Source organism: Leucopleurus acutus, assembly GCF_964270905.1.
Source record: "Leucopleurus acutus genome assembly, chromosome: 17".
Lineage (NCBI taxonomy): Eukaryota > Metazoa > Chordata > Mammalia > Artiodactyla > Delphinidae > Leucopleurus > Leucopleurus acutus.
In genome coordinates this window covers 82556227-82571057 of record NC_139159.1, presented here as the reverse complement: position 1 = coordinate 82571057, position 14831 = coordinate 82556227, and the positions used below count along the sequence as shown (strand labels likewise).

Here is a 14831-nt window from a genome sequence, read left to right as displayed (position 1 = left end):
CTCACAGGCATCTGGGATTTTGCTGTAAAACTGCCACGCGGGCCTGGAGTTTTCTTTGTGGACTGCTTTGGACTGCCCATTACTCTCTCCATCTGTGAAGGCTGTCCAGGCTCTCTGTTTCTTCTTGGGTCAGTTTGTTGTGTTTTTCTGGACATGTGTCTGCTTCGTCTAAATGTTCAAATTGATTGAAATGACATCGTGCGTGGTAGCGTGTCACTGTCCAGTGGGACCCGGGCAGCATTATTGTTTGGTCAAGGGCATAGCTCGGAGGGTAGCTGCTCTGGTTCCGACCCGCTGCTCTGCCGTGTTCCAGCTGTGCCCTGACCACCTGAAGATGGACCAGGTTAGGCTTCCCTCCTGTCGTGGTGGAGACTGAGCAAGTTAACCCGGTGAAGCTCTGTTCCTGTTGTTTTGGTAACGTCTGTGGTACCAGGATCACATTCTCTTTTTTATTCCTAAATAAATTCTCTTTTTATTCCTAATGTTGTTTATTTGTACCTTCCCGTTTTCTTCTTTCGTAAACAATATTGCCAGACCGTTGGCAGTGTTATGAGCCTCTCCAAAGAGCTGACTTGACGTTCTTGATCTCTATCATATGCTAGTTTTAAAATTTGATGGATTTCTGCCCACGTTTTTACTATTTTCCTCCTCCTTTCTTTGAGTTGACGCTGTTTTATTTTTCTGACTCCTAAGCTGGATGTTTACCTCATTCAAATTTAGTTTTTATTCTTTTCTAATAAAAGTATTTAAGATTATAAATGTCCAAATAATCACTGTTTTAGTCGAACCTCACACATTTAAAAACATATAGTATTTTTTTTTGTTAGTGTTTAGTTGTAAATATTTTATGTCCATTATGATTTCTTCTTTGACCCAGGATTTATTTAGAATTATAGTTCGTCATTTCCAAACATACGTATTTCTTTCTAATTGTCTGTTAAAAATGATTTCTAAGTTAATTGCATTTCTGTCAGAGAAGGGTCTGCATCTTCCTGATTTGTTGACAGCTGTTGAGACCACGGCTGCTTCCGGGATGCTGGTGTGATTCTGGGGGTGACCAGCAAGGCTCCCAGGGAGGCAGGGCTGGGCCTCCCAGCCAGAATGGTGGGGCCCTGTGGAGACCCCAGGTGTGGGAGCAGCTGCCGTCACCAGTACCTGCTGTGTGCCAAGTGCCATGTGTTACGGCTTACTCGGGGACCCTAAAGTTAACTATGAAGAGCTCAGAGTGGGCCCTTATCATAAAATCCCATCGCAAATGCAGCAAAAAGCCAAGTGGGACATGACTAACACACAAAGAGTTCACATAAATAGAAGGAACTGCCCCCGCCGCCAAATCTTCATGCGGATGGGCCAGATCTGTGACGGGATCGGGATGGCTCGCAGCACGGGAGAAGGCACTCAGCCTCACCGGTACCTGGAGAGCTGGAAGTGAACTTGGCCATTCTTCCGTGGCCAGGCTGTGGGGGGACGGGCTTCCCCGGAGGGGAGGGCACAGGGCTCCCTGCCTCCAGACCCCGCTGCCTTCCCTCCCGGCCCAGCCACGCCTCTTCTCTGTTAGGGAATAATCAGAGATACAGGCAGAGGTGTTTGCCACATGGGGGTAGGAGACAGAGTTCAGAAATGCCATCACCCCTCAGCCTGGGGAGACAGTGAAGAGAGCCGGCCGCCGTGGGCATCAGTTGTTGGAGAGTGCCGACGACCCATCCACGGCCCGGTGGGATGACGGACGGACATGGGGAATGAAACAGGCAAAGCCCCGTCCACAGTCTTCTAGTTGCGCGAGACCTCAGCCCGAGTGTGGACAGTGTTTACCTAGGGATGTGTGGTTGCAAATGATCTTTATTGTTTTCTTTTTAATTGTCTGCATTTACACGTAAATTATCCCAGTTCCCCCCCCCCCCCAAAGTTCAAAGTTCACGTGATTCCGGAGGGCAGATCAGACTGGCCCCTCCATGGGTGTCTGGGAACCTTGTGGAGCAACCAGGGGGAGGTGGGCAGGGTCTGGACTCCTGGTGACCGGATGCCAGCGAGGCTTGGGCATCGAGTGGCACCTGGCCTGCCAGCCGGGCCTGCGGTCTCCCTGCTCCCCACGAAGCAGAAGGGTGACCCCATCGCCCGGGACCTGGGCGGCTGCATCTCCACCCTACACAGTGCTGTCTGGGCAGCCGTCACTGGGGCCGGGGTTCCCGGGCCTGGGGAGTGTCTGCCTGCAGGGGAGGCTGGGTGGGTGCCTGAGGAGGAGGCCCTGCCTGGAGGCTCCCCAGGAAGCCCCTGGGGAAGAGGGGAGGTTAGGCCCTGACCTCGTGCGAGATGGGCCCTGTCCTGGACCCTCAGACCCGCAGATACACCCAACGTGGAGGCCTTTTCTGCGAAGGAGCTGCCGCCGTAGGAGCTCAGCGCTGAGACGGGCCGGGACTGCCAGTCCCCAGGACTTTGCCAGACTGTCGACGTGCTCAGATGTCTGCCCTGGAGCAGGCTTCTGGAAAGTGCCCTCCTCGTAGAGCCAGGCGGCGCAGGGCCCACGCAGCCTCATGGGCTTGGTGTGTAGCCTCTGCCCGGCACCAGCGCCTCCGTGGGCCCCAAGGTGCCGCGGACAGGAGGCAGCTTGCTCAGACAGGTGTCTGAGTGTCTTCACGACGTGCATCTTAGGGCTCAGGAATTTTGGCAGACCTGTGCAGGAAGTGTTTCTGAGTGAACGAAAATTATCGAAGAGGAAACCCCACAGTTGCTCCTCAGCTCGGCAGCCGAGTGTCAGGGGAACCCGTTTTTATTTTCACTTCCAGTACACCAGGAAGTGTTTTCATGAAATACAGCAGTATGGTCCTGTGCTGGTGTTGCGGCGATTTCAAATTGCCACAGACGTTCTCAAGGCCTCATTCTCCGTTTTTGCCGCGTTGTTTGTTGCACACAGATAACACCTGTCAAAGGCCTGGCCTGGTCTGTGGGCCACATCTGAGGCTTTGCTCTAAGGAGTTTCGTACTGGTTTGGAATTACCTTTCAGAAGAACCTGGGTGTGGAGAAAGATTTGGAAAATTTAAAGTTCTGAACTGATTGCTCTCTTTCAGCAAACGGGGCGTTCTGGAGGGTGTGGCAGTCAGGGAGGGCTTCCTGGAGGAGGTGGGTCTGAGTGAGTGGAGCTGTCAACATGGATGCTTGGAGGGCCTGGCACACCTGCTGTGCTACGTGAGAGCCTTGTTCTACCAGCGGCACCCTGAGCCACTCTCCAGGCAGGCGGGGCATAACCGAGACTGTCCCTTGCTGTCTGTAGAGTGCGCTAAATGTTGGACTGAGTACGGAATCCGTCATTTCCCCTGCCCGTCGCCAGAGAGCAGCCTGCAGGACCCCTGTGTGGGCGAGGGCGGGGAAGGTGATCTGGGGCCGGCCGGTACACCCAGAGGCCCAAGGGCCAGGAAGCGAGGTACTTCCGCTGGGATGCTGGGTCTGGGGGTCCCAGGGAAGGCCACCCAGAGATGATGAGCACTGAGGAGGCAGGGTCAGGTGGGGCATGGACTTCCAGGGGCTCAGGCTGTGGGTGCTTCCCTGGTGGCACAGTGGATAAGACTCCTTGCTCACAATGCAGGGGACCTGGGTTCGATCCCTGGTCAGGGAACTAGATCCCACATACATGCGGCAACTAAGGGTTCGCATGCTGCAACTAAGGAGCTGGCAAGCTGCAACTAAGGAGCCCACGTGCTGCAACTAGGACCTGGTGCAACCAAATAAATAAATATTAAAAACAGACAAACACTAAAAGCGGGGGCCTGGCCCGTCTCTACCCTCACCCCCACCAGCACGTCCCTTCCCAGGGCCAGCTGATGGCGTGGTGGGGCTGGACCAGTGGCAGGAGGGATGTTGCCAGGCTGTCAGGGCCCTGTGGGCTTCAGGGACGAGGCTGACCCTACAGGACAGAGTGAGGGGCTGGACTGGCTCCCGTGACCCCTTGGTCTCTTGGCCCCAGAGCCTGCATCCTCCTTGCAGAGGGGGCTGGCAGGCGAGTGTCGGGTCCTCGGAGTGTGCTTCAGGAGGACGCTGCGTGGGAGGGGAAGCCGAGGGCAGGACTCATGCAGCTGGGCAGGAAGGCAGGGGTCAGTGGCGCCCCAAGGGGTGGGTTCTTGGCCAGGGTGTCTGGCGTGTCAGTGGTGAGTGCTGTCCCCAGGCTGGCCCTGGCCCCAGAGGGCCTTCTCCCTGCGGACAGGAGACAGCTGTCCCAACCTTCTCACTCCTTTGCCCCTGACATCAGCTTCTGGAGGCAGGTAGGGCCGGGTGGCCCTTTTTGGAGGTAGATGGGCACCATGGCCCGGAAGTGAGGTCCTTGCCGCGTGGCGCCCAGCCAGGCAGCTGCAGGGCCAGGACTTGGACCCAGGCCTCTGGGCAACCCAGCAGGGAGGGGGCTGGTGGGTGGGAGCTGGCAGCAGTGTTCTGGATCTGAAGAGGCTCCCCGGGAGCCTCCACCGTATCTGCCACTCCACTGGCCGGGGCCTTAAACACCCGCCTTTTGGTGCCTTTCCAGGGCCAGGGGTCGCCACGGACGGCAGCGGGACACCGGAGCGCACCTCGCCGCCTGCCGGCCCGAGGAAGGACTTGGCTGCAAGGGCCCATGGCCGGGTAGCGGGGCCCAGGGCCTCCCGGGCCAAGAAGAGGAAGCCCAACTTCTGTCCGCAGGAGACGGAGGTGCTGGTGGCCAAGGTCAGCAAGCACCACCAGCTGCTGTTTGGCACCGGGCTGCTGAGGGCCGAGCCCACCCGGAGGTACCGCGTGTGGAGCCGCATCCTGCAGGCCGTGAACGCGCTGGGCTACTGCCGCCGCGACATCGTGGACCTCAAGCACAAGTGGCGGGACCTGCGTGCCGTCGTGCGGCGCAAGCTGGGCGACCTGCGTGGAGTGGCCCCTGGCCCCGGCCCTGCCAAGCCCCAGGCCCTGGCCCTCACGCCTGTGGAGCAGGTCGTGGCCAAGACCTTCTCCTGCCAGGCTCTGCCCTCCGAGGGCCTCAGCCCCGAGCTGCCCAGAGGTGAGTTCATCGCCCAGCTCGGCCGGCAGGAAGCTCGTGGCCACTGAAGGCCGCTGTCCCTCCCCTCAGTCCTCCCTCCACGATCTCTGGATCCTTCCTGTCCTTCATCCTTTGCTCCTTCACTCACGTGCTCGCCCAGCTGGCCGTTGTGCACGTGACAGCGTCTAAACCCCAGGCCTTCGGGGCTTGGCTTCCTCCTCGGTGGTGCCCGTCCCCTCCCTCACCCGTCGCAGAGCAGGGCCAGGCACAGACAAGATGCAGCTGTCTTCTCGAGGGCGCCCAGCTCCAGCCTCTGGGCTGTGGCCTACAATGAGAAAGGCCTCTTCTCCTGGCGGTGCCACGCGTGAAGCTGAGGCGCAGGCTCTCCAGGGCAGCGCTTGCCTGCTCCGCCCACACGCGCCTGCTTTTCTCTCTCTGTTTCTGGCTCAGGGTCCAGACGAGGCCTTGGCTCGGGCTGGGCTGGCCCTGCAGCTTCAGGATGGGCAGGTGGGGCCCTGAGACCCTGTTACCCCGGTTACCTCGGGCCTCCCAGGCAGAGCCCTTCCCGGGCTTTCCAGGGGAGCATCGCTCTGCGGGGCCTGACTTCTCCACAGAGGCTGCAGTCGGGCACAGCGGGTCAGGGAGGGCGAGGTCAGCGCAGGCCTGCTGTCTGGCAGCCCAGAGAGCGCTGGGGCGGTAATAATAGGTGCCGTCTGGGCGGCACGCGGGCCGCAGAACTGCTGTGTGAGGCCATCGTGGCAGCAGCTGTGGAGCCGGAGGAGGGTGAGGGCGCCCAGTACCTGCGCTGGGTCCCCGCTGCACGAGTGTCACATCTCCGTGCTGCCCTGGGGCTGGGCTGGCCTAGAGCCGGGGCTGCAGTGGGTGGCCCCTGCTCCCCTCCAGATGCCGGCCCAGCTCTGCTCTCCCTCCCAGCCTGTGTGAGGTCTGCGGGCTGCTCTCCTTGGGCTCCGGCTTCCTCCCCTGTCCTAGTATGTTCGAGGACTGGCCGTGGGTGTTGGGGTGTGTCATAGCTTGTCCTGTTGCTCGGGAGGGGCCGCTCTACGGTTTGTGTCCGTCCACGTGGTGGGCGGGCTCCTCGTTGCCGGCTTTTGGCACAGTAAAAGGGCGTGTGAACATCTGTGTGGAAACGCGTCCTCGCTTTCTTGGCGGGTTTGGGTAGACACCTGAGAGTCGAATCGCGAGTCCAGCGTGAGTGTCAGTTTAACTTTGTGAGAAACTGCCGAGCCATGGTCCACAGCGGTTGGACGTTTTCAGGCCCCAGGGCAGCTGTGAGAAGCCCTCTGCTTGGCGTCCCTGCTGGCAGTCATGCTGGCTTCAGCCACACAGAGCTGGCGGGAGAGGGGCCTCGCTGCGATTCAGCCCGGTCTCTGCACCAGGGGCTTGTCCTGTGCTGTCTGTCCGTTCATCCTTCTTCTTTGGTGCAGTGTCTGCTCACACCCACGTCCATCTCTTCCTGGGCTGCTGGCCTGTCGCGTGCATCTGCTCAATCTTGATTCTGGAGACAAGGCAAGGGACCTGCCAGACACCTGTATTGAACCTATGGTCCACGCTGAGTTCATTTTTGAGTGTGGTGGATTTGGGGTCGAGGTTCTGTAGATACCCAGTTATCGCACTGTTGGTTGAACATGGAATGACCTGGGCACCTCTGTTTTCATGTTTCTTTCAATCTGTGTCTCTGCTTATACAGCCCACACTGTCTGATTGCGGAAACTGTGAGGCCAGTATTGAAATGAGTGGGGAATCCTTTCCTCCTGTTTTCCGAAAGGCTTTCTGTAGAATTGGTATTATTCTTCCCTTAAGTATGTGGCCACCATCTGAGACGGCCTTTCTTTCTCTGTGGGAGGATTGTCACCCACAGTCTCTCTAACAGTCTGTGCCACCCTTGCTGCGGTCCTTCTCGAGTGAGCTTCATTGTTTTGTGTCTTTCGAGGGACTTGCCTGTTTTGTCCAAGTTGTCAGAGTTGCTGGCACGAGTTGCTCCTAAAGTTTCCGTCGTGTCATCTGAATGCCTGTAGGGCCTGTAGTGAGAGCTCCTCCTTCCTTCCTGATGTTGCTAATTTGTTTCTTTTCTGTTTGTTTTGTCCTCGTGTCATCTGAATGCCTGTAGTAGGGCCTGTAGTGAGAGCTCCTCCTTCCTTCCTGATGTTGCTAATTTGTTTCTTTTCTGTTTGTTTTGTCCTCGTGTCATCTGAATGCCTGTAGGGCCTGTAGTGAGAGCTCCTCCTTCCTTCCTGATGTTGCTAATTTGTTTCTTTTCTGTTTTGTTCTCAACTAGTCTGGCTGCAAGTCTATCAATTTTGTTGATAGTTTCAAAGAGCCGGATTTTTACTTCATCAATTTTCTCTATTTACCCACTTCGATATAACTGATTTCTGCTGACCTTTATTATTTCCTTTCTACTTTGGGGTTGATTCGTTTCTGTTAGATCGTTGACTTGGGACTTTTATCCTTTTCTAATGTAAGTATTTATTGCTACAAATTATCCTCAGCACATTGCTTTACTTACACACATTTGTATTATGTTTTAATTCAGTTTAAAATAGTTTCTAATTTCCTTTGTGTTTTTTTTCTTTACTAATGGTTATTTGGAAATGTGTTGTTTTTCAACTAAGTGTCTATTTCCAGATCTCTTTCTGTTATTGGTTCCGAGTTCTGTTGTGGTCAGAGAATATACTGTGCGTAATTTCAACTATTATCAACCATCGAGACTTGCTTTATGGCCTGAGGTATCGGCATCCTCTGCGAGTTCCTTGTGTGTCTGACAAGGATGTGTGTTCCGCTGCTGCTGGGTGGCGCGTCCTGCGATGTTCATTCCGGTCAAGTTGCTGGAGAGCACTGGCAGACAGCTGATCTTCCGTCTGCTCGTACTGGGAACTCCTGAGAGTGGGGTGTTGGCGAGTCTCAGTTTTGCCAGTTTCTACTTCGTGTATTTTCACACAGTGACACGAGGTGCATGTTTAGGTCATTTGTCTTTATCGCTCGTCCCTGATACCATTGTAACCACGTCCTTTTGGTCTCTGGTTGGACCCATCGTCCTGAGTGCTACTCTGTCTGATGTCAGGTGTGGCCCCTCCAGCTGTCTCATGATTACTGTTACATGGATGCACTTTCCAATCCTTTACTTTATAAGCCGTATCTGATTTTACACGTGAGCTGGGTTTCTCGTGTTCGGCGTGCCGTCGAGTTTGCTTTTGTCCCATCTGACATCTCTGCTGTGGATTGAGTGGTGGCAGCAGTTCACCCTGAGCTTCCGGTGACGACAGAGGTGTTCTGAATCCACACTCCAGCGTGGTCTTTACTGGTCATGCGTGGGCTGTGATGCATGACCCTGCTTTAGATGGGTTCTCTCTCGTGTCAAGACGTGTGTGCTTGGGGTAAATCTGCCACGTCGATAGTTGCTTCCTTTGTTTCCCTGTGATCCCTCGTCCTTCTCTCTGCCTTCTTCCTTTGGCGTGACCGAGTGGGGTGCAGTGCTCTGTGTTCCCTCCTTCTTCCTTTGGCGTGACCGAGTGGGGTGCAGTGTTCTGTGTTACCTCCGCTGTGCCTTCTTCCTTTGGCGTGACCGAGTGTGGTGCAGTGTTCTGTGTTACCTCCTTCTTCCTTTGGTGTGACCGAGTGGGGTGCAGTGTTCTGTGTTACCTCCTTCTTTCTCTGGCGTGACCGAGTGTGGTGCAGTGCTCTGTGTTCCCTCCGCTGTTGGCTTAGGGGTGTTCCGGTTTTGAGCGGTTTTGCTTGGAGTGTGTAACCAGCGTCTTTAGCGTCCGTGGCCTTCCCTCAAGGAACAGCCTCGCCTCCTCCTGGTGTGTGAGCTCCTTACAGGACTCCCGTCTGCGCCCCTGCACCCCACACATACGTCATGTCTAACGCCGTTGGTACTCGTTTGGCTCCGATGATCTGACTCTGAACTAGGTCAAGAGCGAGACAGGACGTCTTCGCTTGCCCGCACGCTCGCCCACCGCGGTCTTCAGCTCCTCCGGCCGATCCAAGCGTCCTTTGCCCTCCTGAGCTGCTTTTAACATTTCCTGTCCTGCATCTCTGGCTGAAAGAGCTTCTCTCAGCTTTTTTCTGTCTGAGAATCAGTCTTTATTTTGCCTCTAGTTTTGAAATATATCTCCACTGGGTACAGAGTTCTGGTTGACTGATTTTTTTTTTCCTTTCTTTTCAGTGCTTAAAGATGTCATTGCGGGGTTTTCTGGCTTCCGCAGTTTCTGAGGCTGCCGTTGCCCTGGGCTGTGCCCAGCAGTGGGGGCTTGGCCCGAGGAGCTGCCCCCTTTGCCCTTCTCTTCGCCCCCCCCACTGAGCATTGTGGCTCCTGTTCTGTCTCTGAGGCTCTGCTGGACCCCGAGGGGACACAGCTGGGAGGGGGTGGCTCTGCCCAAGCATGGTGGCCCTGGGATCCACCCAGGGATCCACCTTCAGGCTGCGCAGTGAAGATGTGACCTCCCCCTCCTGTCTCCTCGCAGCCACCGAGATGGACCTGAGTGACCTCCAGGAGCTGTTCCAGGAGACGTCGGCCAGCGTCTTCCGAATCAACTCCAATGGTGAGTCAGTGCCCTGGCCTCACCCTGCCCTGGTCCGGGCCGCGGAGTGCACTGCGGGAGGTTCGGGGTGGTGGCCTCCCGCACTAGGGTGCCCTGTGGCCCAGGCCCTGCCGACGCAGGACAGCGGGGTGGGGGCAGGGCATGAGCCCAGTGCTTTGGGCTCAGGCTGGGCTGTGTCCTCGGCAGGTGCCCTCTTGGGCCCATTCCTCCCTCCCCCGTCGCACACCTGGGACCTGGATGGGCCCCCTGGGGAGGAGTGTGTCAGAGCCTCCCTCAGACTGGCAGGGCCGCCCCCTCACAGGTCACCGAGGCTAGGGGTCAGGGCGAGAGCCACAGCCCACGAGGACAGGGCTTGTCCTCCACTCCCTCAGGACACGGGGGCATGGGCACGGGGTGGCCCGGGCTCCCTGTACCCTCGTGGGTGGGAGCTCGCGTTTGCCCTGAACTCTGAGCTCTCCCAGGTCAGAGAGCGCTGACCAGGGCGGGAGAGAAGCCCCTCCCTCCCCAGAGCCAGGGCGAGGCCCACTGGGGCAGCTCCCCAGGGCCTCTGAGCCCCACTCGGGCCTGGGCCTCTGTCTCTGGACAGCTGGGGAGAGGGCTGCCCTGGGGCCCTGCTGTGGGGTCTCGGCACCCACGTCCCTGCACAGAGGCAGGCTGGGGGCGCATCCTGGAGGGTGGGGACTGCGTGGTGGAGCCCCGCTGCCCCTGACTCCTGCCCCCTTCTCTCGGCAGTGGCCTTCTTGGAGCAGAGCCTCCGGTCCCTGGGGACGCCAAGTGGCACGCAGGAGCTGCGGGACAGCCTGTGAGTGTGCGTGTGGTGCGTGTGGGTGTACACGGATGTGCCCTGCACCCACTCGCATGCCAGCCCATCCACACACCAGCCCGACAGCTGGCTGGGCTCACGTGGGGCCACCCCCAACACAGATGTGTGACACCCATGTAGACACACCTGTGTACAGGTGTGCACTCAGGTGGCGGCACATGCGTCTCCTGCACACTTTTTGCTTCACCGACTGTCCCCACACGTGTCTGCCACACACCAGAGCTCCGGCTGCACCTCCGAGGTCTGGGCAGGTCACCGGTGGGTTTAGCGTTCTCTGCCCTGATGATTCCTGATGCTTTGGAATTAGCTTGTGGCAGCAGGGTAGGGCTTCCTGCTGGCGGGGCTCAGCCCTGCCCTCGGCTCCTTGCATCCCGCAAGTACCCTGGGAAGGAAGGGGGCAGGTAAGGCTGTTCCCCTTCATGGAGGAAGACTCTGAGGCCCCGAGGGGGGCTGGATGTGTGGCTCAGGCTGCACCTCTCTCAGTGGATAGGCCAGAACCCAGCCACCCACCCGTCCGTCCGTCCACCCACCCCTCCTTCCTTCTCTCCGTCCACCCAAGCAGTCTGGGACCACCCCTGCCCAGTCTCGGGGTGCAGAGCCAGGCAACAGAGGGCCCTCGGCAGTTTTGTGTGCAATTCTGCTTTAAGTTATTCTTTACGTTTCTTTTTGAAAGTAGCATGTATTGTTTCCTGATGGTGAAAGCAGTGCGTGCTCGTGGGCACTCGGGTGGCCTCCTGCCAGCCTCTTCTCAGGCCCACAGGCGTTTCGTGGAGTCGTGTGTCAGTCACTGATGTCCTGGATCCTACTCGTCACACTTAGGGCTGGGGCTGTGCGTGCCCCCGTCGCACACTGAAGACGTGCCTTTCAGAGGCACAGATGGCGCTGTCGGCTCTGTGTGGTTGTTCAGCTGAGATGCGGGACCGCTCTCGGGCTGGTCCGTCTTCAGCATCAGGAACGTGCAGTCTGTCTCTGTGCTGCTGCCTGTTTCTGGGTTGGGCTCCCGGAGTGCGGTCTCCGGGGTCAGACAGGTGGCCTTCTCAGAGCCCTGACCCTTGAGCGCGTTTCCTGGGCTGCCTGGTCTGGGGGCTGGAGGATGCCATCACCGATGTGGGTCTGGAGAGGGGAGCGGGCCCTTCCCCGGGCCCCAGCTGCTCCCACCCACCCCTGCAGCCTCAGCTTCCAGGTCCACAGCTCGCTGAGTGCCTTCCTGCCCCCCTCCGCCCCTCAGGAACCCCAGCCCTCTGCCCCTCCTCCAGGTGGGGCTGACCAGGCTCCCTAGCCTGTGTGTCCTGGCCTTCCAGAGCCTTCCATGGCCACATATGTGGGGGGAATTAGTGCACCTCCCGGACCGTTAGCATTTTTCTTTTTTTCTTTGCGGTACACGGGCCTCTCACTGCTGTGGCCTCTCCCGTTGCGGAGCACAGGCTCTGGACGCGCAGGCTCAGTGGCCATGGCTCACGGGCCCAGCCGCTCCACGGCATGTGGGATCTTCCCGGACCAGGGCACGAACCCGCGTCCCCTGCATCGGCAGGCGGACTCCCAACCACTGCGCCACCAGGGAAGCCCGGCAGGCGGATTCTTAAACACTGCACCACCAGGGAAGTCCCCTAAGTTTTTTTTTTTTTTTTTTTGCGGTACGCGGGCCTCTCACTGTTGCGGCCTCTCCCGCTGCGGAGCACAGGCTCCGGACGCGCAGGCTCAGTGGCCATGGCTCACGGGCCCAGCCGCTCCGCGGCATGTGGGATCTTCCCGGACTGGGGCACGAACCCGTGTCCCCTGCATTGGCAGGCGGACTCTCAACCACTGCGCCACCAGGGAAGCCCGCTGTTAGCATTTTTAAATGACTTGAGACAGCATGGAGTTGTCAAGTCTATATTTTCTCCACATTGACAGTCGCCAGCTTTTGTGTTTTGCCAAGTAAGGACATTAAAAAAAGGAAGTACGCTACCATCCACTATTGCCGTCATATTAAAAAATAAAGATATTTCAGTACTCCTGAAGTAGGCAGGACCTGATCTCAGGAGAAAGAACAGTCTTTCAAGTTGAATAAATATAGCTTCACGAGAACCTCACAAGGTTGAACCTGTTTTTCTCATCTTGCGTGAGGCAGGCGTGGGCTTTGTCATTTCTGTGAGCCACCGTGAGTGGCTCTGTCCCGCCCCCCAGCACGGGCTCCCAGACTGGCCGAGGTGGCCGGGGAGTGAAGGTGAGGCTCATCGGTGTCAGCCCAGGGCACTGCTGGGCCCCCCCGGCAAGAGTAGCTGAGTGAATGGACGGTCCTTCCAGGAGCGCCGGGCAGGAAGCCTGCCCTGCGGCCTCACCTCCCTGCTGGACGTCCTCCAGCTCTGCTCATCTTTTCTGAAATTGTCTGGCTACTTCCGGCTGGTTGTATTTCAGCATAAATTTTAGAGTCAGCTTGTCCTTTTCTGAGTTTTGAAGCTTGCTCTAATTTTATGTGGGGTCACAGCGACTCTGCAGACGCATTTAGAGAGAACTGGCCTCAGGGATCCTGAGTCTTCCTGGCCATGAACGTGGTCGGCTTTCGTCTCATTTACAGGTGTTTTCTTTCCAGCAGTTCCTTGTAGGTTTAAGTGCACTGGTCTTGCATGTATTTTGTTAAATTTATGGTGATGATTTCATATGTATATACTTTAAAATTAATTAATTTATTTATTTTTGGCCGTGTTGGGTCTTCCTTGCTGCGTGCGGGCTTTCTCTAGTTGCTCTGAGCGGGGGCTACTCTTCATTGTGGTGTGCAGGCTTCTCACTGCAGTGGCTTCTTTTGTTGTGGAGCCTGGGCTCTAGGTGCGTGGGCTTCAGTAGTTGTGGCACGCGGGCTCAGTAGTTATGTCTCGCGGGCTCCAGAGCACAGGCTCAGTAGTTGTAGCTAATGGGCTTAGTTGCTCTGTGGCATGTGGGATCTTCCTGGACCAGGGATCGAACCCGTGTCTCCTGCATCGACAGGTGAATTCTTAACCACTGCACCACCAGGGAAGTCCCTATATTTTTATACTGTTGTAAGAGGTATTGTTGCTTAAATTTCATTTCCCATTTTTGGTTCCGCTACATGGATATACAGCTGATTCTGTTTATCGCCTGTGCCTGTGCCCTCGTTAGATTCCATATTCCCTAGGATGTTTCTACATAAATGAACCTGTCGTCTGTGACAGAGACTCTTCCACTTCTTTGTTTTAAATCTCTGTGCTGCTTTCCTCTTTCGTCCCGTTACAGTGTTGTAACCGTGTCCTTTTATAGTTAGAATGTCATAAACCTATAAAGTTCCACGTGGAGGTAGGCAGTCGTGGAAGTGTACGCCTGTGCCGGTGCCCATTCAGGGGGAACCGCCCGCCTGTCCTGGCAGTGACAGGATGCTGCTTTGTCTTTACAGTCTCTCTTCAGCAAGTTGATCACCTTCCCTTCTCTTTTCTAGTTTTCTTAGAGCTTTTGTCATGAATTCTTGTTGAATTTTGTCGGGTGCTTTTTCTGCATAGTTTGTTGAGATGATTTTCTCCCTTTTAAATTTGTTCTGTTAGTATGAGGATTACATTAATTGATTTTGGATGTCAGACCAACCTTGCGTTCCTTGGACGACGTTATCCTTTTTGTATGTGGGTGGATTCAAGTTTCTAATATTTTGTGCAGGATTTTTGCTGCTCTGTTATGTGACTTTTGCTGCTCTTTGCTTTTAGATTCTTTGTTTAGGTTTTGGTATCAGGGTAGTGCTGGCCGCGTAAAATGTAAGTGTCCCTTCTTGTCTGTTTTCTGGAGGACTCTATAGTATTGATATTACTTCTTTAAATATTTGATGGTGAAGTCGTCTGTATCTGTAGGAATGTTTTCGAGAACAAATTTAATTCCTTCAGTAGGTGTAGAGCTGTTTAGGTTTTCTGTTTCTTCCTGAGTCAGCTTTGATAATTCTTGTCTTTCAAGGAATTTTTCTTTTTCATCTTAGCTGTCAAATTTATTGGCATTTGGGATTCATAATATTTCCTTATCTGGGTGGGAGGTGTGACAAGGAGGGAGGGCTCTGTGGCGCCAGCGACCACGTGACCAAATCCCGAGGGGAAACACAGCGTGTGTCCCTGCTGTTTCCTGTGGCCTCCGGGCGACCTGGGAGGAAAGGGTCCCTGCACCACGTCCTCGGCCCGCGCCCCCTTAGGCTGGTGCAGAGTCTCCTTCCTATGCCACCCCCATCCCCCTTTCCGCATGCCGCAGCTCCGTGCGACCCAGGGGCCAGCTTTGGGGCCTGGGGCCTGCCCGTGCCTCCCGGGGCGTCCACCTCGGCAGACGGCACCCGGCTCTGTGGGTGGCCTGTCCGGAGCTTCCCATGTTCAGCCCGGGGTGGCCTGGTACCCACGCCCGCTGCTGCCACGTGGGGGTCCCACAGGGGGCAAAGGGGCATCTGCGCTGCAGCTTGCAGGTCGGGAGGGTCTCTGGTGTCTGTGCCCTGTAGCCAGG

At 56.4% G+C, this 14831-nt stretch overlaps 1 protein-coding gene across 1 annotated transcript in view; it reads left to right on the top strand.

The window, feature by feature from the left end:
- The window catches only part of TSNARE1 (t-SNARE domain containing 1), a gene marked incomplete at its 3' end in the record, with an annotated part of 116347 nt that overhangs the window by 31913 nt on the left and 69603 nt on the right, over positions 1 to 14831 (top strand). The window contains exons 3-6 of the mRNA XM_082858400.1: positions 3270 to 3419; positions 4512 to 5009; positions 9473 to 9550; positions 10283 to 10352. Of these exons, the coding sequence (XP_082714526.1) occupies positions 3270 to 3419; positions 4512 to 5009; positions 9473 to 9550; positions 10283 to 10352 (796 nt within the window). The remainder of the gene's footprint in view (positions 1 to 3269; positions 3420 to 4511; positions 5010 to 9472; positions 9551 to 10282; positions 10353 to 14831) is intronic.